This window comes from Hemitrygon akajei, unplaced genomic scaffold (assembly GCF_048418815.1).
Source record: "Hemitrygon akajei unplaced genomic scaffold, sHemAka1.3 Scf000046, whole genome shotgun sequence".
Lineage (NCBI taxonomy): Eukaryota > Metazoa > Chordata > Chondrichthyes > Myliobatiformes > Dasyatidae > Hemitrygon > Hemitrygon akajei.
In genome coordinates, this window is record NW_027331932.1 from 5,719,422 (window position 1) to 5,743,071 (window position 23,650).

Consider the following 23,650-nt stretch of genomic DNA (forward strand, 5'->3'; position numbering starts at 1 on the left):
TGCCCCGTAGCTTCTCGTCCACAGCCGCCTGTAACAACGAATTCCACAGATTCACCCGTCCCTGGCAAAGTAAGTTCCTTTGAAAAAAAGAGGTGCAGAATTTGATGGAAAGAACAGCTCTCCAACTGTTAAGCAAGGGGGTGGATCGATCATGTTTGTTTCGCAGCCAGTGACAACAGGAAAAGTTTCACTGGTAGACAGAAGAATGCATTCAATTAAATTCCAGTGAATTCTGGAAGCAAACATCACACCGTCTGTAAAAATGCTGAAGATGAAAAGAGGACGGCTTCAACAACAGGATAATCATCTGAAACACATCCTATACTCAGAGTCCACAATGGACTACTTCAAGAGGCGCAATCTGAATGTTTTGCGATGGCCTTCACTGTCCCCCGACCTAAAAATATCGACAATCTGTGGATAGACCTCAAAAGAGCAGTGCATGCAAGACGGGCAAAGAATCTGGTAGAACTAGAAGTTCTTTGCACGGAAGAATGTGTGAAAATTCCCCCAAACAAGAATTGAACGACTCTTAGCTGGCTACAGAAAGCCTTTATAAGGTGTGACACTTGCCAAAGTGGGTTTTACTAAGTACTGACCGTGCAGGGTGCCCAAACTTTTGCTTCGGGCCCTTTTCCTTTTTTTGTTATTTCGAAACTGTAAAAGATGGAAATTTTAAGAAAGGTACTCTTGCTTAAAATATTAAAGAAATGCGTCATCTTTAACAGTATGCTTTTTGGAATTCAGGTCCTCTATTACTCGCTTAGCTATTCACAGTATCAAAACTTTTGACTGGGGTGCCCAAACTTTTGCATGTCACTGTCAGGACAAACTGTTGGTAGGTTTGTTTTCAGTTTATTTATTGTTTCCTTCTTTATAATTGCACAGTTAGAACAGTAGGCATGCCTGGCAGGAGAGTTGAATGCTCCTCTTGCAGGATCTGGGACGGCAGGGAGACCTTCAGTGTCTCCGACAACCTCGCCTCTGACAATTGCATCCGGATGCAGATTCCAACGCTCTGATTTATGGAGTTGGAACTGCTACTGGATGAACTCAGGGTCATTCGGGAAGGTGGGGGGGATGGTCGAGAGACATATTGGGAGGAGGGTAAACCCCATATGCAGTTCACAGGAAACTGGGTGACAGTCAGGAGGTTGAAAGGTGTTAACCAGCTAGACACACTGTAGAGTACCCCTGTGTCCAACTGGCTTAATAACAGGTTTCCCACTTTCTATACGTCTGGGTGGGGGAGACGGGTGGAAATGACCGAGAAGAGGAAAGTCTCACAGATCCAGTCTCTGGCACCGAGATTGTCTCTGTGCTTAAGAAGGGAAGGCGAGATGAAACAAGCTGTGGTTATCGGCGACTCCTAGTTTGGGGAAATTAACCGTGGTTTTCTGTTTAGGATAGAGATTCCTGCATGGTATTTTGGCTCCCGCGTGCCAGGGTAGCGACCTCTCCGATCCGGTCCTTAACAATCTCAAGTGGGAGGGTGAGCGGGCAAAATTCTGCACGGGCTGGTATCGCCAGAAATAGGAGGGTAATAGAGATCAACACGTGGCTAAGGTGTTGGGGTGAGAATGAGGGCATCAGATAGTTGGATCACTGGGGCTTCTAAGGAAGGTGAGAACTGTGCATAAGAGAGCGTTTCAATCCAATCCGAGTTTAATTGTCATTCAACCATAAATCAGTAAAAATGCATCAGGAAAAATAGAAAGCACACGGTGAATATCAGTATTTATACGATCACACAATTTAGACTGTATATACATTCACATGTATGCAAATACATTTATGCAAATCTGAAGTCGACCATAACAGAGCTTGTCTTCTGCAGAGCGAACACTGGGGGGCAGCACAGACTGCTGCCTGGAGGCCGCAATACACCGCTCCGCGTTGCGCCGCTCCTTCATTTTCTCCGCCAGCGGGCGACTCTCTCAGTTTACACCTGAACCGAAGTAGAAGTAATATCCCAGCGTGAGTTTCGCCATTAGAAAGGGGGAGTGGTGGGTTTAAACTTCAGTCGGGTTCTGAAACAAGATTCTGATAACAGATAGTGAAGTGGTTGTTGTGAAAGATGTTGTTCAGACCTCAGACAAAGTCAGGAAGGAAAAGGTTGAGCCTGCTGGGACTCATGTTATGAGATGGGTCCATTTCCATGCAGGAAGTATTGTATGAAAGGAAGATGAGCTCAGGGCAGGGCCCAACGCCTGGAAGCATGATATTATAGCAATTAGTGAAAGTTGGTTGCAGGAACGGCAGGACCGTTAGTTCATCATTCCCGGTATCTGCTGTTTTAGTCGTACTAGTACGGGGATAATTCAAGGGCTACGGTTATATTGAACTAGTCGTTGAATATATGACGGCAATGGTCAGTTAGGACAGAAAGGAGAACTCGTCCACGTGTGGACTTAAGGTTGGAGCTGAGGTATAAAAAGGAATGAACTCATTCATGAGGCAACAGTCCTAGGAGTTTAGAGGAACAAACCTGTAAGAGGTCGCAGACTGTTGTAAGAAGCATATCGCTGTGATATTCGGTGATTTTACTTCTCTGTATTGACTGTGAGTCCCATACTGTGAAAGGACCAGTGGGACAGTTTGTCAAGCGTTTGGAAGAAAGTTGTCCGAATCAGGACGTATAAAGTCCCATCGAGGGAGTGCAATACTTGTTCTCCTACTGCGGAATGGGTCAGGGCAAGGGACAGAAGTTTGTGTAGGGGACCCCTTTGCATCCAGTGATGGTGATGCCATTAGCGACAAGGTCATTATAGAAAAGGATAAGTGTGACGTTGAGTTTAGTTTCCGAATTTGAGGAAGACCAGCTTTATTGGGGTCAGGAGTGATCTGCCAAGTGTGGATCCGGCCAGGCTGTTTTCTGCTGTTCATCGCAAGTTGGAGCGGAAGCGCTGTTCAGCCTCAGTGTAGAGTGGAAAGGACCAGACCGTGAATCGATGGAGGCGTTGAAGGAGAGTGCGACTTCAGTGAACAAGATTGGTGTGCCGAGGAACCGACCGACAAAGTAGATTAGGATTGGGACTGGGCTTAACGTTTCGAGTTCCCTGATAGATTTCTGGTCGCCCCGTTACAGGAAGAGTGTGGGTGTCTTTCGAGATGATACAGAAGGGATTCACTAGGATGCTGCCACGAATCGATAGCACAATCTGTAAGCAGAGGTCAGAATTTTTTTGCTTCTTTGCTCTGGAGCGGCGAAGGCTGAGAGGCGTCAGGACAGAATGCGGAATGAGAAATGCATGACCATGCTCATGGGGCTACATTATAGGCCAGCCAACAATCCACTCGGATAGAGTTTGATGGTGTGATTGTGAAGGGAGGATCTGAAGCCAATGTGGGAAACGCGAGTGTGTGATTTGACGGGGAAGAGGGAGCTTCGCTCAGTGTCTGTACAAGGGAACTTATACAGATTAAAGAGGAGCAGGTGCTTTCTGTCTTGAGGCAAATCAGAGCAGAAAAATCCCCAGAACCTGATAGGGTTTTCCCTTGGACCTTGAGAGAGACTAGTGTTGAAATTGCAGGGGCCCTGGCAGAAATATTTAGAATGTCGATATCCACGGGTCAGGTGCCGGAGGATTGGAGGATAGCTCATGTAGTTCCGTTGTTTAAAAAAAGGCTCAAAAAGTAAACCAGGAAATTATAGGCCGGTAAGTTTGACATCGGTAGTAGGTAAATTATTGGAAGGAATACGAAGAGATAGGATCTACAAGTATTTGAATAGACAGGTGCATATTAGAAACAGTCAGCATGGCTTTGTGCGTGGTACGTCATGCTTAACCAATCTATTAGTGTTTTTCGAGGAAGTTACCAGGAAAGTGGATGAAGGGAAGGCAGTGGATATTGTATACATGAACTTCAGTAAGGCCGTTGACAAGATCCCGCATGGGAGGTTAGTTAGGAAGATTCAATCGCTAGGTATACATGGTGAGGTAGTAAATTAGATTAGAAATTGGCTCAATAGAAGAAGCCAGAGAGTGGTAGTGGAGGATTGCTGCTCTGAGTGGAGGCCTGTGACCAGTGGTGTGCCACAGGGATCAGTGCTGGGTCCATTGTTATTTGTCATCTATATCAATGATTTGGATGATAATGTGGCAAATTGGATCAGCAAATTTGCTTATGATACAAAGATTGGAGGTATAGTGGACAGTGAAGAAGGTTTTGAAAGCTTGCAGAGGGATTGAAGCCAGTTAGAAGAGAGGGCTGAAAGATGGCAGATGGTGTTTAATGCTGATAAGTGTGAGGTGCTACATTTTGGTGGGACTAATCAAAATAGGACATACATGGTAAATGGTAGGGCATTGAGGAATGCAGTTGAACAGAGTGATCTAAGAATAATGGTGCATAGTTCCCTGAAGTTGGAATCTCATGTGGATAGGGTGGTGAAGAAAACTTTTGGTATGCTGGCCTTTATAAATCAGAGCATTGAGTATAGGAGTTGGGATGTAATGTTAAAATTGTACAAGGCCTTGGTGAGGTTAAATTTGGAGTATTGTGTACAGTTCTGTTCACCGAATGATAGGAAAGATGTCAACCAAATAGGAGATTTACTAGAATATTTCCTGAGTTTCAGCACCTAAGTCACAGGGAAAGGTTGAACAAGTTATGTCTTTATTCTTTGGAGCGTAGAAGGTTGAGGGGGGACTTGATAGAGGCATTTAAAATTATGAGGGGGATAGATAGAGTTGATGAGGATAGGCTTTTTCTATTGAGAGTAGGGGAGATTCAAACAAGGGGACATGAGTTGAAAGTTAGGGGGCAAAAGTGTAGGGGCAACAAGAGGGGAAATTTCTATACTGAGAGAGTGGTAGCTATGTGGAACGAGCTTCCAGTAGAAATGGTATAGGCAGGTTCGATATTGTCATTTAAAGAAATGACAATATGGACAGGAAAGAAATGGAGGGTTATGGGCTGAGAGCAGGTCGGTGGGACTAGGTAAGAGTGAGCGTTAGGCACGGACTAGAAGGGCTGAGATGGCCTGTTTCCCTGCTGTAATTGTTATATGGTTTTATGGTTATATCTCTCGTTACAAAACGTATTAGAGCGTTAGGAGTTTGAGGGGATGTGGTCTGACATTGAAGACTCGCGAATTTCTCAGGATGGACTGTAGAGAGCGTTCTGGCCTGTCGCATCGCCGCCTGGTGTGGAGGCTGCAACGCAGAGGGTCGCCAGAGGCTGCAGAGGGTTCTAGACTCAGCCAACCCCTTCACGGGCACAACCCTCCCCTCCATCGAGGACATGTTCAAGAAGGAATGGCTCGGGAAGACCACATCCATCAGCGAGGACCCCCTCCAGCCTGGAAATTCCCTGTGCTCATCGGTACCATCGGGGATGGGGTACAGGAGCCTGAAAACTCAACAATTTGCAAGCAGTTGCTTCCCCTCCGCCATCAGTTTGAGAACTCTCCCGGAACACTGAAACACTCCCTGGGTAATCACTTATTTTTGCAGTATTTATTAACTTCCCCGATTTACGATAATTTTACATCTTTGCACCGCATTGAGTCACGTTGTAGTTGCAGGAAAGGTCGGTTCGGCCCCGCTTGGAGGGCGGTGTTCAGTTCTGGTCACCGCATGGAGTCACGTTGTAGTTGCAGAAAAGGTCGGTTCGGCCCCGCTTGGGGGGCGGTGTTCAGGTCTGCTCACCGCATTGAGTCACGTTGTAGTTGCAGGAAAGGTCGGTTCGGCCCCGCTTGGGGGGCGGTGTTCAGGTCTGGTCACCGCATTGAGTCACGTTGTAGTTGCAGGAAAGGTCGGTTCGGCCCCGCTTGGGGGGCGGTGTTCAGGTCTGGTCACCGCATTGAGTCACGTTGTAGTTGCAGGAAAGGTCGGTGAGGCCCCGCTTGGAGGGCGGTGTTCAGTTCTGGTCACCGCATTGAGTCACGTTGTAGTTGCAGGAAAGGTCGCTGAGGCCCCGCTTGGAAGTTCTGGTCACCGCATTGAGTCACGTTGTAGTTGCAGGAAAGGTCGGTGAGGCCCCGCTTGGAGGGCGGTGTTCAGTTCTGGTCACCGCATTGAGTCACGTTGTAGTTGCAGGAAATGTCGGTGAGGTCCCGCTTGGAGGGCGGTGTTCAGTTCTGGTCACCGCATTGAGTCACGTTGTAGTTGCAGGAAAGGTCGCTGAGGCCCCGCTTGGAAGTTCTGGTCACCGCATTGAGTCACGTTGTAGTTGCAGGAAAGGTCGGTGAGGCCCCGCTTGGAGGGCGGTGTTCAGGTCTGGTCACCGCATTGAGTCACGTTGTAGTTGCAGGAAAGGTCGGTGAGGCCCCGCTTGGAGGGCGGTGTTCAGGTCTGGTCGCCCTCCTGTAGGAAAGACGCCACTGAGATGGAAGGAGTGCGGTGGGAGATTTACGAGGATGTTGCCGGGTCTCGAGGGTCTGAGTTATGGAGAGAAGACAAGAAGGATGGGACTTTGTTCTTTGGAGCGTGGGTATGAAGCCAGGGGAGGCACAGATAGGGTGAATACAGAGCTTTTTTCCCCCTTGGCTGGGGCATCGAGAGCTAGTATGCACAGCATGGAGGTGAGAGTGGGTGGTGAGAACGGAGAGAGGAGAAGCAGGGACTGGGGTAAGTGACAGAGATAAATGGGGAGAAGCGGAAAGAGTTTGTGAGAAGAAGGGCAGTGTGAAAAGAGGAGTGAGGAAACTCATATTCGTTGTTTCGATAACTTCCGGCTTCTGTCCAAGTGGGCGGGTCAGCATTTTCACTCATCCTTTGCCGCTAAAGCTAGGGGAGTCTCCATTCTTATTAACTCAAATATTCCTTTTGAACTCCATAATAAAATATCGGACACAAATGGCCGTTTTATTATTGTTTCTGGTAAACTATATAACACTAAAGTTGCACTAGCAAACCTGTATGCCCCCAACATTGATGATGTTAACGTTTTTGAACGGTTTTTTTCCTCACTACCAGACTTAAACTCATACTCTCTTATATTGGGTGGTGACTTTAACTGTTGGTTGGATCCTAAACTGGACCGATCGTCCTCTGTTACCAGATCACCTACCAAATCTGCCTTAGCTATTCAGTCGTTTCTCTCTAATTTTGGTATCTCTGATATATGGCGTTTCCTCCATCCTACGGAGAGAGATTATTCCTTTTTCTCACATGTTCACCATACCTTCACTAGAATTGACTATTTCCTACTCGATAACCAACTTATCCCATTTGCCCACACTTGTGACTATCAGAGTACTGATTTCTGACCATGCCCCAATTACCCTCTCTCTGAACTTTCCCGGTCTCCCTCAGAGGAACAAACACTGGCGGTTCGATTCAACTTTATTATCGGATGATGATTTCGTAAAATTTATTAAAGACCATATAACCTTCTATTTTCACACTAATACATCACCTCAAGTGCCATCCCAGATTGTCTGGGATGCCATGAAAGTATATTTGAGGGGTCAAATAATCTCTTACACAGCAAATCTCAATAGAAGATCCCGTGCAGATCGAGCAGACCTCATTAAGCAGATTAAAGATGTGGATCAATTATATGCCCAAACTAAGAACCCTGAATTATACAAGAAGCGCGTTGAACTCCAAACTAAATTTAACCTTCTGTCCACTCAACCTGTCGAACGCCAACTTCTCGAAAGCAAGAGCCGCTTTTACATTCATGGGGATAAGTCTGGTAAATTCCTAGCCAATCAGCTGAGGCGTTCTAAAGCCAAACAACATATTACAAAGATCCGGAAGGAGAACGGAGACTTTACATCGGATCATTTAGAAATTAATGACGCATTTAAAAATTTTTATTCTCGGCTTTATTCCTCTGAATCTTTGAATTACAATATCTCTGTGGATCAATTTTTACAGAATCTGAATATCCCCTCACTTTCATCTGATTTCAAAGCCAAACTTAATGCGCCTATATCACTAGAAGAAATATCTTTTGCAATTTCTGCACTGTCCTCAGGGAAATCTCCTGGATCTGATGGGTTCCCTGTGGAAGTTCTCCTCACTTCTTTCTCCTCAGTTACTTTCAGTATTATCTGATTCGTTTAACTACGGCAAATTGCCACCCTCTTTCAATGAGGCATCTATTATTCTTCTTTTAAAAAAGGGCAAAGCCCCAACAGAGTGTTCCTCGTACAGGCCGATCTCTCTGCTCAATGTTGATGTAAAGATCTTAGCTAAAGTGTTGGCTCATAGATTAGAAACCGTTATTCCCTCCATTATCTCTGATGACCAAACAGACTTTATTAAAAACCGTCTCCCTTTTTTTTTAACATTCGGCGTCTATTTAATATTTTATACTCAGTTCCAACTGGTACTCCGTAATGTGTTATCTCCCTTGATGCGGAGAAAGCATTTGATCGTATAGAGTGGAACTACCTTTTTGCAGTCTTAGAAATATTTGACCTCGGCCAAAGTTTCATCTCTTGGATCCGATTGCTGTCCCTGTGTACTACTGCTTCTGTTCTAACTAACTTTCAGAAATCCCAAGTATTCAATCTCAAACGTGGCACCCGTCAGGGATGCCCCTTAAGTCCCTTTCTCTTTGATTTGGCTATAGAACCTCTGGCGATAGCATTTCGAAAATGTCCTGAACTGACCGGGATTTGGAGAGGGGGTGTTGAACATAAAGTCTCTCTCTATGCTGATGACTTACTACTCTTTCTCTCATATCCGTCTACATCCTTACCTCTAATGTTTTCACTTCTTGACCAGTTTAGCCAGATCTCTGGCTATAAACTCAACTTACATAAGAGTGAACTTTTCCCAATTAATAAAGAAGCACAAGAACTAATATTTCGAGATCTCCCTTTTAAAGTAGTCCATAATCAATTTACTTATCTTGGAATTACAGTCACAAGGAAGTTTAAAGATCTCTTTCGTGAAAACTTTGTCAATCTTTCATATGCTATAAAACAGTGTCTGGTACAATGATCACCTCTATCTATGTACTTGGTAGGTCGTATCAATGTTGTCAAAATGTATGTTCTCCGCAAATTCTTCCCAATTTTTATTCCTAAATCTTTTTTTGATTCCTTAGACTCTATTATTTTGTCATATCTGTGGCAGAATAAGCGCTCTAGAATTAATAAAATCCACCTCCAAAAATCTAAAAAAGAGGGTGGCATGGCTTTACCTAACTTTCGCTTATATTACTGGGCAGCTAATATACGTTGTGCTGCCTTCTGGCCTTTCTTCCACGGTCAACCCGAGTTCCCTAACTGGGTGGCAATGGAGTTGAGCTCCACTAAAGAATTATCTATATCTGCACTTCTTGGCTCTGCACTCCCTAGCAGTCTGCCCAGATCAATAGCTAATCCTCTGGTTAGACACACTTTGCGTATATGGGCTCAGTTCAGGAAAAGCTATGGTTTCCAGGGGTTTTCCATTTCTAGCCCTGTCGCACATAATCACCTTTTTTTACCTACCACGTTCGATTCAGCATTCCATGTTTGGTACAGGAAGGGCATTAGACATGTTGAAGATCTCTTCATTGATAATCGCTTCGCTTCTTTTCAACAGCTCTCTGTTAAGTTCAACCTGCCTAACGCTCACTTTTTCAGGTATCTCCAAATCCGACACTTTACTGCTCCTTTAATTCCTAACTTTCCTGAAGTGCCTGCGAAAAATGCTATGGACCTATTTCTTTCCATTAATCCACTAGGTAAAGGTTTAATTTCAATTATCCAAGATAAACTAGCAGCCTTACGACGGGCCCCTGTGGATAAAATTAAAATGGCCTGGGAGCAGGATTTAAATATCTCCTTATCCGAGGAGAGCTGGGACTCAGTTCCCAAATCGGTCAACTCAACCTCCCTTTGTGCTTGCCATTGTTTCTTACAGTTTAAGATTGTTCATAGAGCCCATATGTCTAAATCTAAACTATCTCGATTCTACCCTGGCATTAGTCCGCTCTGTGATAAATGCAAGAGGGGCGTGGCCTCTCTCATCCATATGTACTGGTTCTGTCCAAGCTTGGAGAAATTCTGCAAAGATGTCTTCACTACATTATCGGGTATTCTGTATCAGCACCTAGAACCTAAACCCTTAATTGCTCTGTTCGGTTTTTGGGGCGAGACAGATTTATGTCTGGGTCCGACCAAATGCCGAATACTATCCTTTGCCTCTCTCCTGGCGAGACGCTTGATCCTCCTTAGATGGAGAGATGTTGCCCCGCCCACTCATGCGCAATGGCTTAACGACATTTTGGCCTGCTTGGACCTCGAAAAAAATCATTATTCAGTTCTTAATTCGGATTTAAAGTTCCATAAGGTCTGGGGGCCTTTTACCGAGTGCTTTCATAACCTTCCTCTTGACTAGGGTTTTTTTTTCTTTTCGGTCCCTTGCTTTCAGCTCCCTTTTTTTTCTGGTAGTAGGCATTATTATCCTTTGTTGCTAAGTGTATTCACAGTCTGGGAGTTTGACTGTCCTAACTTATACTCTCTATATTGTGTGGTGGTTGGTCTGGAATTGTTGTTTTTTTCTTGTGTTGTGGGGTTTGGGGAGGACACTAAGCTCACTTGTCTTTAATTTAGGTGCTTTTTTGTTAAATTCTCTTCCTTTGTAGCATATTGTTATTGTATGCTTAACCTTGCTCTGTATTAATACTCCTCATTGGGATTTGGGGATTTTAATTTTGTAAAATGTTTTGAAAAACTAATAAAAAAATTTAAAAAATAAAAAATAAAAAAAAATTGACCGATCCTTCGTTCGGTCTCCGATGCCCCACACTTTCTCGTGGATTCCAATACTTAAGCAGTGCTCACTCGTGTGTCTCTTGGTGTGTCTCCTGGTGTGTCTGAGGGGCGACTCCCCAGACCTTACTTTTGTCCCTACTCACGGGGTCTCAGGTGTCAATCAGTTTTGAATGGCTTAGCCCATCAAACCAGCCCACTCCGGCTGTCCACTGAGGAATTTTAATGAACAGAATAGTACCAAGTAAACAGCCCTCTCCGGAGCCGTGAGTCTTACAGGTGACATAATATGGTCTCTCTCCCCCGGTGTTATCTCGCCCTTATCTGAAGCAAATGTTCCAGTCCCAGTATGTTTTGTTCCTTCTCTTTCTCTCTCATTAACAGCCTGGCAACAGTAACGGTTTGTAATTCTCCCAGGGAAGGGGGACATGGGCAACCCTGCACCCTTCTGCCCATCAGAGCTGTTCATCCTTCGTAACAATACTTCTGCGATGGAAAAATAGCAAGTACGCGGTGGATATCAGTATTTATACGATCACACTGTGTTGACTGTATATACATTTACAGGTAAACACATTTTTGCACAACTGCAGTAGGCCACAACAAAGCTTGTCTTCTGCAGAGCGAACAGCGGGGGGCAGCACGGACTCATGTCTGGAGACCGCACTGCACCGCTCCGCGATGCGCCGCTCCTTCATTATCTCCGCCAGCGAGCAACTCTCTCAGTTTACTCCTGAACCGATGTAGAACTTATATCCCGGAGTGAGTTTTGCCATTAGAAAGGGGGAGTGGTGGGGTTTACATTGGAGTAGGGTTTTGGAACAAGAAACCCATAACAGACAGTGGAGTGGTTGTTGAGACAGATGTTGTTCAGACCCCAGACAAAGTCAGGAAGCAAAAAGCTGAGCCTGCTGGGACTCATGATCTGAGCTGCGTACATTGCAATGCAGAAATTATTGTACAAAAGGAAGATGAGCTCAGGGCAGGGCCCAACGCCTGGAAGAATAATATTTAACCAACAGTGAGACTTAGCTGCAGGAAGGGCAGGACCGTTAGTTCAGCAGTCCCGGTATCTTCAGTTTTAGTTGTACTAGTACGGGGATAATTCAAGGGAAACGTGTGGGATTTCTAGTTGTTGAATATATCACGGCAATGGTCAGTTAGGACAGAATTGAGAACTCGTCCAGGTGAGGCTTTAAGGGTGGAGCTGAGGAATAAGAAAGGAATGAACACTTTCATGGGGCAACATGATCGACCAGCTAACAGTCCTGGGTGCTTAGAGGAACAAACCTGTAAAGAGGTCGCACTGTTGCATGAAACATATCGCTGTGATCTTGGATGATTTTAGCAGGTATTGACTGTGAGTCCCATACTGTGGAAGGACCAGTGGGATAGTTAGTCAAGCGTTTGGAAGAAAGTTGCCTTAATCAGTACGTATTAAGTATCAACGAGGAAGTGCAATACTTGATCTACTGAAGAATGGGACAAGGCAATTTACTAGGATGTTACCTGGGTTTCAGCACTTAAGTTACAGAGAAAGGTTGAACAAGTTAGGTCTCTATTCATTGGAGCGTAGAAGGTTGAGGGGGGATTTGATCGAGGTATTTAAAATGTTGAGAGGGATAGATAGAGTTGACGTGAATAGGCTGTTTCCATTGAGAGTAGGGGAGATTCAAACGAGAGGACATGATTTGAGAGTTAGGGGGCAAAAGTTTAAGGGAAACACGAGGGGGTATTTCTTTACTCAGAGAGTGATAGCTGTGTGGAATGAGCTTCCTGTAGAAGTAGTAGAGGCCAGTTCAGTTGTGTCATTTAAGGTAACGTTGGATAGGTATATGGATAGGAAAGGAGTGGAGGGTTGTGGGCTGAGTGCGGGTAGGTGGGACTAGGTGAGATTAAGAGTTCGGCACGGACTAGGAGGGCCGGAATGGCCTGTTTCCGTGCTGTGATTGTTATATGGTTATATGGTTAAGGCAGGGGACAGAAGTTTGTTTAGGGGACCACTTTGCATCTAGTGATGGTGATGCCATTAGAGACAAGGTCATTATAGAAAAATATTGGTTTGACGTCTGGTTTAGTTTCCGAATTTGAGAAAGACAGACTTTATTGGCGTCAGGAGTTATCTGCCAAGTGTGGATTCGGCCAGGCTGTTTTCCGCTGTTCAGCGCAAGTTGGAGCCGAAGACGTTAGGGGTTTGAGGGGATGTGGTCTGTCATTGAAGACTCGCGAGTTTCTCCGGATGTACTGTGGAGAGCGTTCTGACTTGTCGCTTCGCCGCCTGGTGTGGGGGCTGCAACGCAGAGGGTCGCCAGAGGCTGCAGAGGGTTCTAGGCTCAGCCAACCCCATCACGGGCACAAACCTCCCCTCCATCGAGGATATGTTCAAGAAGGAATGCCTCGGGATGACCACACCCATCAGCGAGGGCTCCCTTCCGCAGGGAAATTACCTGTTCCCATCGGTACCGTCTGGGAGGGGTTACAGGCGCCTGTAAACTCAACAATTTACAAGCAGTTGCTTCCCCTCCGCCGTCAGTTTGAGCGCTCTCCCTAAACACTTAAACACTCCCTCGGTATTAACCTTTTTTTTGCAATATTTATTAACTTCCCCAATTTACGTTAATTTTACATCTTTGCACCGCACTGAAGTCACGTTGTAGTTTCAGGAAAGGTCGGTGAGGCCCCGCTGGGAGGGCGGTGTTCAGTTTTGCTCGCACTCCAGTAGGAAAGTCGCCACTGAGATGGAAGGAGTGCAGAAGGAGATGTACGAGGATGTTGCCGGGTCTCGGGGGTCTGAGTTATGGAGAGACGACAAGAAGGATGGGACTTTGTTCTTCGGAGCGTAGGTGTAAAGCCAGGGGAGGAACAGATAGGGTGAATGTGCACATTCTTTTTCCCCTGGGTTGGGGTATCGAAAGCTCGTATGCACAGAATTGAGGAGAGAGTGGGTGGAGAAAACGGTGAGGAGAGGCATGGTGTAAAAGAGAGAGAGGGAGAGAGTGAGAGAGATGTGGAGAAGCCGAATAAGTTGGTGAGAAGAAGGGCAGAGAGAGAAGAGGAGTGAATAGGAAGGAGGAGTAAATGGAGGGAATGGGGTAGATCGGGGCGGGAGGGGAGAGAGTGGTCTAGGTGGGGAGAGGGAGAGTAGGGGGAGAATGGGGATGCGAGTAGAGGAGGAGACTGGGGTAGGAAGGAGGGGAAGAGAGGGTGGGTGGGGATGAAAGGCGGGGGGATGAGGGTGAGATAGATTGAATGCGGAGAAGTGGGGTGAAGTCATTTGATTGAATTCGGCCCCACAGGGTGTTGACAGAGACCTCGGATCTCTTCAGGAACATCCGGGTAAAAAGGTGCCGACTTCTCGCAGATGAATCTGAAATTACGTTTGCAACTGTAACTGGAAAGGTAACTCCATCCTTGCGATTCGCACTTACGGCAGGTGGGCGATCCATAGTTCAACTCGTACAGAAGATCAGAGGCCACATTCCTATCAAAGAGGTTTAGACAATTTCAACAGAGACAAACAGATCCTGCAGACAACCGGAGACCGTCGCCAAACTAATCCCACCAATCCGCGCTCTCCCCGCATCACCTTGTCAGCCTCTAAACTTATCCTATGACACCGCGCTAACCCCACAGCCCCGGGTCCATCGCCGTACTAATCCCATTATACCGCTCTCCCCTACAATCCCGAATCAGCTCCCAAATTAATCCCGCAGCACCACCCTCTCCCGACAAACCTGAATCAGTCAACAAGCTAATCCCACTGTCTCACTCTCCCCACAACCCTGTCATTCTCCAAACTGATCTGACAGACTCACTCTCTCCCCACAGATCTGTGTCAGAACTCAAACTAATCCCACTGCCGGATTTTCTCCCCACGACCTCGTTTCAGTCTCCAAACTAATCCCACTGTCCCACTCTCCCCACAACCGTGTCTTTCTCCAAAATGATCTCACTGACTCACACTCTCCCCACAGATCTGTGTCAGTCTTCAAACTAATCCCACTGACCCACTCCCACACCACAGAGCTGCAACAGTCCAAACCTCACCTGTCCGCGCATTTTCCAATCCAGTATGTTACGTATCGATAGACAGCACTGGAAACAAACTTCTGTGAAATTAAATCCCTTCAGTTAATGTTTAGAACCAGACTCTCTAAATGCATATCCATGTGAAGGGACGGTACAGAGAGGGAATCACACAGTGTCTGAGCTCGGGAGTCTGGAGTGAGCTTCATTCTGCGTCTGACCCCGGGAGTGTGTGATGGGACGGTGTGGGGGGAGATTCACTCTGTGTCTGAACCCGGGAGTGTGTGATGGGACGGTGTTGAGGGAGATTCTCACTGTGTCTGACCCCGGAGTGTGTGATGGGACGGTGTTGAGGGATTTTCACGGTGCCAAACCATGGGAGTGTGTAATGGTACAGGTGGAGGGAGCTTAACTCTGTGTCTCACCCCGGGAGTGTGTGATGAGACGTTGCCGAGGGAGACTCACTCGGTGTCTCACCTCGGGAGTGTGTGATCGGACGTTGTGGAAATTGCTTCAAACTGTGTCTCAAATCAGGAGTATTTGATGGGAAAGTGTGGAGGGAGTTTCACTGCGTGTGTCACCCCGGGAGTTCTTGATTATTGATATCTCGTCTCACGGTAAGACATACCTTTTCCTCCTCTGAATCTATTTCGAGGAGCCTCGAATCGTGTTCTGAACAATGTCCCATCGATCCATCATAAGATTTTGAGATCACGGATATGAAATAACACCGGTTCTCTTTTTTGATCCAGTTATGTGGACACGTCGTCTCTGCAACTCAAGAACAAGAAACCGTGAATCTCCCTCCATAAATCCCTTCGCATCAACAGGGATCATAAAAAGTTAAACTCCCTCCATACCGTCCAATCACATAATCCCGGGGTCAGACACAGAGTGATTCTCTCTTCACACCGTCCCGACATATACCCCCGGTGTCAGACACAGAGTAAATCTCCCTCCACACCGTCCCATCACACACTCCCGGGATCGTTGTGAAGCTCTCTCCACACCGAACCATCATAGACTTCTGGTATCAGACGCAGAACGAAGCTCAATCCACACAGTCACATCTCTCATTCCAGTAGTCAGAGAGCGAAGCCCACTTCTTCCGAGCAATCACGGAAATGTCAAACGCAGAGTGAAACTCTTTATGCATCATTTGTTCACACAATCAGTGTTAGACGCAGTGATGTCACACAGTACCCGTCCGGACGCACACGCACTCCCGGGATCAGACGGTTGGTGTCGCTGTTTCCTCACCCTCCCTTCACACTTACCTGGGTCGGACACAGAACGAAACTCCCTCGAATTCTCCACCTTCCGGTAATTCCCTCCCCATCACTTCCACCATCCCAATTTCACTCTGCCTCCTCCTCCAGATACCTAACACCTCTCTCATGGTTCCAACTGCTTCTACTGCCCATAGTGTTTTCCGCTTACAGTCCTTCTTCACCTTTCCTGCCTATCCTCTCGATGCTTCCCCTACCCCGCCACTTGATCTTTCCACTTACTGGTTTTCACCTGGTACTTAACAGCCTTCTCCTTCCCACCCACCCCCACGTTCTCTATAGGGCCCGTGCACCCGTCCCCCCTTCAGTCCTGACGAATGGTCTCGGCAATAAAACGTTGTATGTTCGTTTCCACAGAGGCTACTCGAACAGCTGAGTTCCCCAAGACTTTTATGCGTGTTCATTTGACCCCAGCATCTGCAGAGTATTATGTGTTGAAGCTCCCTCCACACCGTCCCATCACACACTCCCGGGGTCAGACACACAGTGAATCTCCCTCCACACTCCCGGGGTCAGACACAGAGTGAATCTCCCTCCACACCGGCCCGTCACACACTCCCGGAGACAGACACAAAGTGAATCTCCTTCCACACCATCCCATCAGACACTCCCGGGGTCAGACACAGTGTCAATCTCCCTCCACACCGTCCCATCAAACATTCCCGGGGTCATACACAGAGTGAATTTCCCTCCAAATCGTCCCATCACACTGTCCCGTGGTCAGACACAGAGTGAATCTCTCTCCACACCTTCCCATCACACACCCCCGGGGTCAGACACAGAGTGAATCTCCCTCCACACCGTCCCATCACACACTCCGGGGTCAAACACAGAGTGAATCTCCCTCCACTCCGACTCATCACACACTCCCGGGGTCAGACACAGAGTGAATCTCCCTCCACACCGTCCCATCACACACTCCGGGGTCAAACACAGAGTGAATCTCCCTCCACACCGTCCCATCACACATTCCCGGGGTCAGACTCTATATGTCGCTAACTCCACACCGTCCAATCACACACTCCAGGGGTCAGTCACAGAGTCAATCTCCCTCCACACCGTCCCATCACAGACTCCCGAGGTCAGACACAGTGTGAATCTCCCTGCACACCGTCCCATCACACAATCCCTGGGTCAGACACAGAGTGAATCTCCCTCCACACCCTCCCATCACGTACTCCCGGGGTCAGACACTGAGTGAATCTCGCTCCACACCGTCCCATCACACATTCCCGGGGTCAGACTCTATATGTCGCTCCCTCCACACCTTCCCATCGCACACTCCCGGCGTCAGACACCGAGTGAATCTCCCTCCACACCGTCCCATCACACACTCCCGGGGTCAGACACAGAGTGAATCTCCCTCCACACCCTCCCATCACGCACTCCCGGGGTCAGACACTGAGTGAATCTCCCTCCACACCATCCCATCACACACTCCCAGGATCAGACACAGTGTGAATCTCCCTCCACACCTTCCCATCACAGACCCCGGGGTCAAACACAGAGTAAATATCCCGTCACACCGTCCCATCACACATTCCCTGGGTAAGTGATGGAGTGAAACTCTCCACCTCCTCCCTCCCCGCCTCTCACCCCCTGTTATATGGAGCAGTTGAATCGGGGGATGTTGTCTCACCTGTTCTCCTGTTGAGGTATTTACAAATCAGAGCTTTGGTTTCTTTGATGTTTCTGTGATTCATTTCGAGCTGATTGAACTGATGACGGAGATCGTTGTGCGTTCGATTGAGCTCCGAGAGATCCGAGTTGAGGACAGTAATGTTGTTTTCGAGTTTAGTGAGGTTGTTGTTCATAGCGGAAAGATTCTTCAGACAGGTTCTCTGAGAGAGATCCAAGCGGGAGTTCTCGGATGTCCTGGATTCAAGGGTTGAGTTCAACTTGTAGACTTGTTGTTGATATTGGCGCTGGGTCCTGTTCATCTCGTAATGTTGTTCCCAAAGTCTCCGGTAGTTTCGGTCGGAGGTGATCAGAGACTGACGAGTAGGTGATACTGAGAGTGATAGTAAAGTGTGTGTCAGTGACACGGTTTGGGGTGAGTCGGTGTCAGATAAGGGGAGTGTCTGTGTCTCAGTGAGAAGTCTATCTGTGACGAGGGCTGAGAAGTGTCGATGCCGCGGTGTGGGGAGTATCGGTGTCGCACTGTGGTGCGTATTTGTGTCATACTGAGGGCTGTGCCTGTGTCACAGTGAGAGAAGTGTCGGTGTCACGGTGAACAGAGTGTCAGTGTTTCTGTGTGGGGAGTGAAAATGTCACGGAGAGGGGAGCGTCGGTGTCACAGTGAGAGGGAGTGTCCGTGTCACTGTCAGCGGGACCTTCCAGGGCATGGTGAGGGGCGTGACGATGTCCCGGTGTGGAACCTGTCGGTGTCACGGTGAGGGGCGTGATGGTGTCCCTGCTAGAGGAACATCAGTGCTACCGTGTGGATTGTGTAAGTATCACGGTTAGGGGAGTGCTGGTGTAATGGTGTGGGCTGGACGGTGTCACGGCGTTGGGAGTGTCGTTGTCACAGTGTGGGGAATGTTGGTATCACGGAGAGGGCACTGTCGATGTCACGGAGAAGGCTGTGTAGCTCTCACGGTGAAGGCTGTGTCAGAGTCACGGTGAGTGTACTGTCGTGCACGGTGTGAGGTACTGTCATAATAATGGTAACGGTCTTTTCTATGCTATGTTGAGGGTAACGTCTGTGTCTCGGTGAGGAACGTGTCGCTGTCACTGTGAGGGGCGTTTCGACGTCAGGGTGAGGGGCATGTTGGTGTCAGGGTGAGATTTTTGCGCTAACGTTTCATTCCACTCTGCTTGCTTGCGGTATGACTCCACCCGGAGACCGTTCGACTTACCATAGATCGAGAGCCCGGCCACTATCGCGATGAGGGCGAACGTAACTAGGCAGAGTAGGCAGATCTTACGGTCCGGTCTATTTCCGATGTTCTGCTTCGGCTCCTGTTTCAGCGCAACTGTAGAGAGCCCATTCAGCGTGTGTGTGAATTCAGCCGTGTCCCCCACTGGAAATCCCTCCCTCCCACCCTCCGCTGCAGGGAAGCGACCCAGGTGTCCGATCTCTCGTTGTAACACATGCCACCGAATCCCGGCAGAGTCCTGTTAATCCCCTCCGGAGGCTCCCCAACACCCTGACATCCTTCCGATAATGGGGTGACCAGAACTGTGTACAATACGCCTGATTCAGCCTAACTAGTGATTTTTTATAAAGTTGCAACGTAACTCCTTGACATTTGTACTCAATGCCCCGACTAATCAAGGCAAAAACACAGAATATTGAACAATACAGCACAGTACAGGCCCTTCGGCCCACAATGCTGTGCCGACCCTTAAACACTGCCTCCCATGTAACCCGACACATTAATTTCCTCCATATACCTGTCTAGTAGTCTCTTAAATTTTACTAGTGTATCTGCCTCCACCACTGACTCAGGCAGTGCATTCCACGCCCCAGCCACTCTCTGAGTAAAAAACCTTCCTCTAATATCCCCCTTGAACTTCCCACCCCTTACCTTCAAGCCATGTCCAGTTATATTGAACAGTGGTTCCCTGGGAAAGTGGCGCTGACTGTCCACTCTATCAATTCTTGTCAATTTCTTGTATCTTCTATCATGTATCCTCTCATCCTCCTCTCCAGAGAGTAAAGCCGTAGCTCCCTTAATCTCTGATCATAATGCATACTCTCTAAACCAGGCAGCATCCTGGTAAATCTCCTCTGTACCCCTTCCAATGCTTGCACATCCTTCCTATAGTGAGGCGACCAGATCTGGACACAGTACTCAATGTGTGGCCTAGCCAGGGTTTTATGGAGCTGCATCGTTACATCGCGACTCTTAAACTCTATCACTCGATCTATGAAAGCCAATACCCGACCAGAACTGGACACAGTACTCCAAGTGTGGCCTAAAATGCCATCGGCCTTCTTAACCATCTAATACAACTGTGCAGCCATGTTCAGGGAGCTATGAGCATGGATCGCAAGATCCTCTGCCCATCTAAAATAAAGACATGTTCGGCACAGCATTGTATTGTGCTGTAGGTTCTCTATGTTTCCATGTTCCAACAATGTTTCGGGTCTTGGCTTTGATTGTGTGTCACTTCTTTCATTTGACCTACCAAGGCCCAACATTTTAGGTTTGACCGGGTTAAAACTCCATCTGCCAGGTCTCCAAACCGTATCTGTAACTGACCTATGCCCCACTGAATTCTTGGCCAGACTTCTCCGCTCTCCACATCATTGCATACCCTTCTTGATCAGCACTTTCCCTTTTCCCCCTGTCATTTCCAACCTTCGGACACATATTTTCATTTGAAAGACTAAACGCAATATGGTACATTTACACTGAAGTCCTCTCACATTCAGTATGGTGACCTATTTGTTCTAATTTAATCTGGACTCGTCTGCGGATCAGTTGAAACACTTGCATTCAGTGGCTAGCGGTAATGGTCCCGATCTGGGAATGGAAAAGTGTTTTCACTGAATCACTTACTGTGCAATGAAGGGTTCGGAGAGCTATAATATGATTATATGCAGGTATGCCTTACGAGCCTGATTGAATTTTTGTGAGGATGTGACTAAACACATTGATGAAGGAAGGTCAGTAGATGTAGTGTATATGGATTTCAGTAAGGCATTTGATAAGGTACCCCATGCGAGGTTTATTGAGAAAGTAAGGAGGCATGGGATCTAAGGGGATATTGCTTTGTCCCAGAACTGGCTTGCCCACAGAAGGCAAGGAATGGTTGCAGACGGGTCGTATTCAGCATGGAGGTCGGTCATCTGTGGAGTGACTCAGGTATCTGTTCTGGGACCCTTTCTCTTCGTGACTTTTATAAATGAACTGGATGAGGAAGTGGATGAACGGGGTAGTACGTTTACTGATGACACAATGGTTGAGGGTCTTGTGGATAGTTGGAGAGCTGTCAGAGGTTACAGCGGGACATTGATAGGATGCAAAACCGCGCTAAGAAGTGGCAGATGGAGATCAATCCAGATAAGTGGGAGGTGGTTCATTTTGATAGGTAAATACGATAGCAGAATATCGTACTCATGGTAAGACTTTTGGCAGTGTGGAGGATCAGAGAGATCTTGGGGTCCGAGCTCTAAGCAGCTGCGGAGGTTGACTCTGTGGTTAAAAAGGCGTACGGTGCATTGACCTTCATCAATCGTGGGATGGAGTTTAGGAGCCGACAGGTAAAATTGCAGCTACAAAGGACCCTGGTCAGACCCCACTTGGAGTACTGTGCCCAGTTCTGGTCGCCTCACTACAGGAAGGACGTAGAATCCATAGAAAGGGTGCAGAGGATATTGACAAGGATGTTGCCTGGATTGGAAAGCATGCCTTATGAGAATAGGTGGAGTGAACTCGGTTTTTTCTCCTTGGAGCGACGGAAGATGAAAGGTGATTTCATAGAGGTATTCAAGATAATGAGAGGCATTGATCGTGTGGATAGTCAGAGTCTTTTCCCCAGGACTGAAATGAGAAGTAGGAGAGGGCACAGCTTTAAGGTGTTTGGAAGTAGGTACAGAGGAGATGTAAGAGTTAAGTTTTTTTTTTACGCAGAGAGTGATGAGTGCGTGGAATGGGCTGCTGGCGGCGGTGATAGAGGAGGATAAGATAGGGGCTTTCATGAGACTCATGGATGGCCTCATGGAGCTTAGAAAAATAGAGGGCGATGGTTAACTCCTATGTAGGTCTAATATAAGGACATGTCTGTCATAGCTTTGTGGGCCGAAGAGCCTGTATTGTGCTGTATGTTTTCTATGTTTCACTGTTTCTATATACATCGCAAACAGGAGAGGTCCTGCCGAATAAAGTGTCACAGTTACAGAGGGAGGCAGTACAGGCAGACGATAAGGTGCAAGGGGCCACGACGAAGTAGATCGTGAGGTCAGGAGTCCATCTGATCGTCCTAGGGGGCCTTTCGATAATCCGATAAAATGAGGCATAAGCCGTCCATGAGACTGGTGGGACGGGCTTTCGTAACTTTCTCCCCGATGGGAGGGAGTCCGGGTTGGGTGGGGGGAGGGTCTATGATTATGCTGACTACTTCACCGAGACAGCAGGAGGGAACATGTGAAATGTCCATCTTTGGTGAGAGTCAGCAGGACGGCTGATGAGGGCAGTGTAGTAGTCGTGATGTACAGGGGCTTCAATGATACATTTGTTGGGCTGCTCTGTATGATGGTGGAGCCCAGGGAGATTAGACGGACCGATTTGATTGCGGAGGACCTGAAGATATAATATACGCTGACTTTAACAAGTCCAGTGACAAGGTCGCAGGATGGAAGATGGAAGAGCGGAAGGTGGGGAGAGATGACGAAGGAAAGGAGCGGTGAGAGAGGGAGGGAGAGGGGTAGGTAGGGAGTTTGGAATACAGAGCATGGAGGAAGATGCACGATGGCGCGACACCCAGGGAGTGTTTCGGGCTAGTATGATCGGGAAGGGCTGATCAGTCACGGGTAGTAGATGTAATCTACCTAGACGTTAACAAGGTCTCAGATGGTACACTGCTCTGGAAGATGATGCTATAGGAGTCGGGAGGTCACGTTTTTGATCAACAGTGACGCCGCTCTTGTTCAGTGTTGGTCGCCCTGATGTAGGAAAGGCCACTGTGCTGGAAGGTTTACGAGGATGTTGGACTCGGGGGAGTGAGGCATGGAGAGACGTCGGGCAGGTCGGGACTTTATTCCTTGGAGAGCAGGGGTGACCTTACAGAGTTGTATAAAACCACGAGGGGCGCAGGCAGGGTGAAAGAGCACAGACGTTCCTCAGTTCCGGGTTATCGTGAATCAGAGGGCCCAGGTGAGATAGGATGGTGTGAAGGGAGATATATGAGACAGGGAGGGTGTTAGAGAGGAGGTGGTAGACAGGGATGAAAGAAGGGGAAACGGAATGGGAGGGGAGGGAACAGGGGAGGAGAGAGGGACGGAGAGTGGGGCGGAGTGGGGAGATGGGGAGAAATAAGAGCATAGGTAGGGAAGGATTTGTGGGGGATTGTTTGGGGGAGAATCGGGAACCGCGTAGAGGAGGCGTTCGGGGATGGAGAGGGCCAGAGAGAGTGGGGTGGGTAGTGTGGGACGATGGAGAAATGGTAGTCGAGCAGAGAGAAGGAGGAGAACGAGTATATTGCGGACTCGAGGGACTAATTTATGGAGAGAGGTCGGATCGGTTGGGACTTTATCCCTTGGAGCGTCGAGATGACCTTAGAGATCCGTATAAAACCAAGAGCGGTGAATGCGCACAGCTACTTTCCGTAGACCTGGAGAATCGAGGACCAGAGAGCACAGATCTAAGGTGAGAGTGGAAAGGGATTTAATTGGGGCCCGAGTGACAACCTTTTATTACCCAGCTGGTGGTCAGTCTGTGGAACGAGATGACAGAGGAAGTGGTCTAGACAGATGCATGAGAAAGTAGGACACTGGGTACTGTGTCATGTGACCCCTCCACAATGACGTCATTACTGTGAGAGGGGAAAGGGATTTAATTGTGGCCTCTAATCCGCCCCTCCCAGGGCGCAACACACCGCACCGACTATCAACGAGAGTTCCCTCCTCTTCACATCTCTCACGCGTTCCCTCCGTGTTATTCTCAAACAGGGGATCATTGGGGTCAACTGTACGTTTGCCCTGAGATCTCTCTACAGGATT

General features: G+C 47.8%; 1 protein-coding gene across 2 annotated transcripts in view; it reads right to left on the reverse strand.

Moving 5' to 3' along the window:
* Window positions 1-13,299: 13,299 nt before the first annotated feature.
* The window catches only part of LOC140720717 (C-type lectin domain family 2 member B-like), a 41,221-nt gene continuing 30,870 nt past the window's right edge, over window positions 13,300-23,650 (reverse strand). For both annotated transcript variants that reach the window (XM_073035549.1, XM_073035548.1), the window contains 5 exons: window positions 18,840-18,956; window positions 17,621-17,992; window positions 15,321-15,463; window positions 14,714-14,775; window positions 13,300-14,147 (listed from right to left, as the gene is read on the reverse strand). In XM_073035549.1, the coding sequence (XP_072891650.1) occupies window positions 13,937-14,147; window positions 14,714-14,775; window positions 15,321-15,463; window positions 17,621-17,921 (717 nt within the window). In that variant the 5' untranslated portion in view covers window positions 17,922-17,992; window positions 18,840-18,956 and the 3' untranslated portion in view covers window positions 13,300-13,936. The remainder of the gene's footprint in view (window positions 14,148-14,713; window positions 14,776-15,320; window positions 15,464-17,620; window positions 17,993-18,839; window positions 18,957-23,650) is intronic.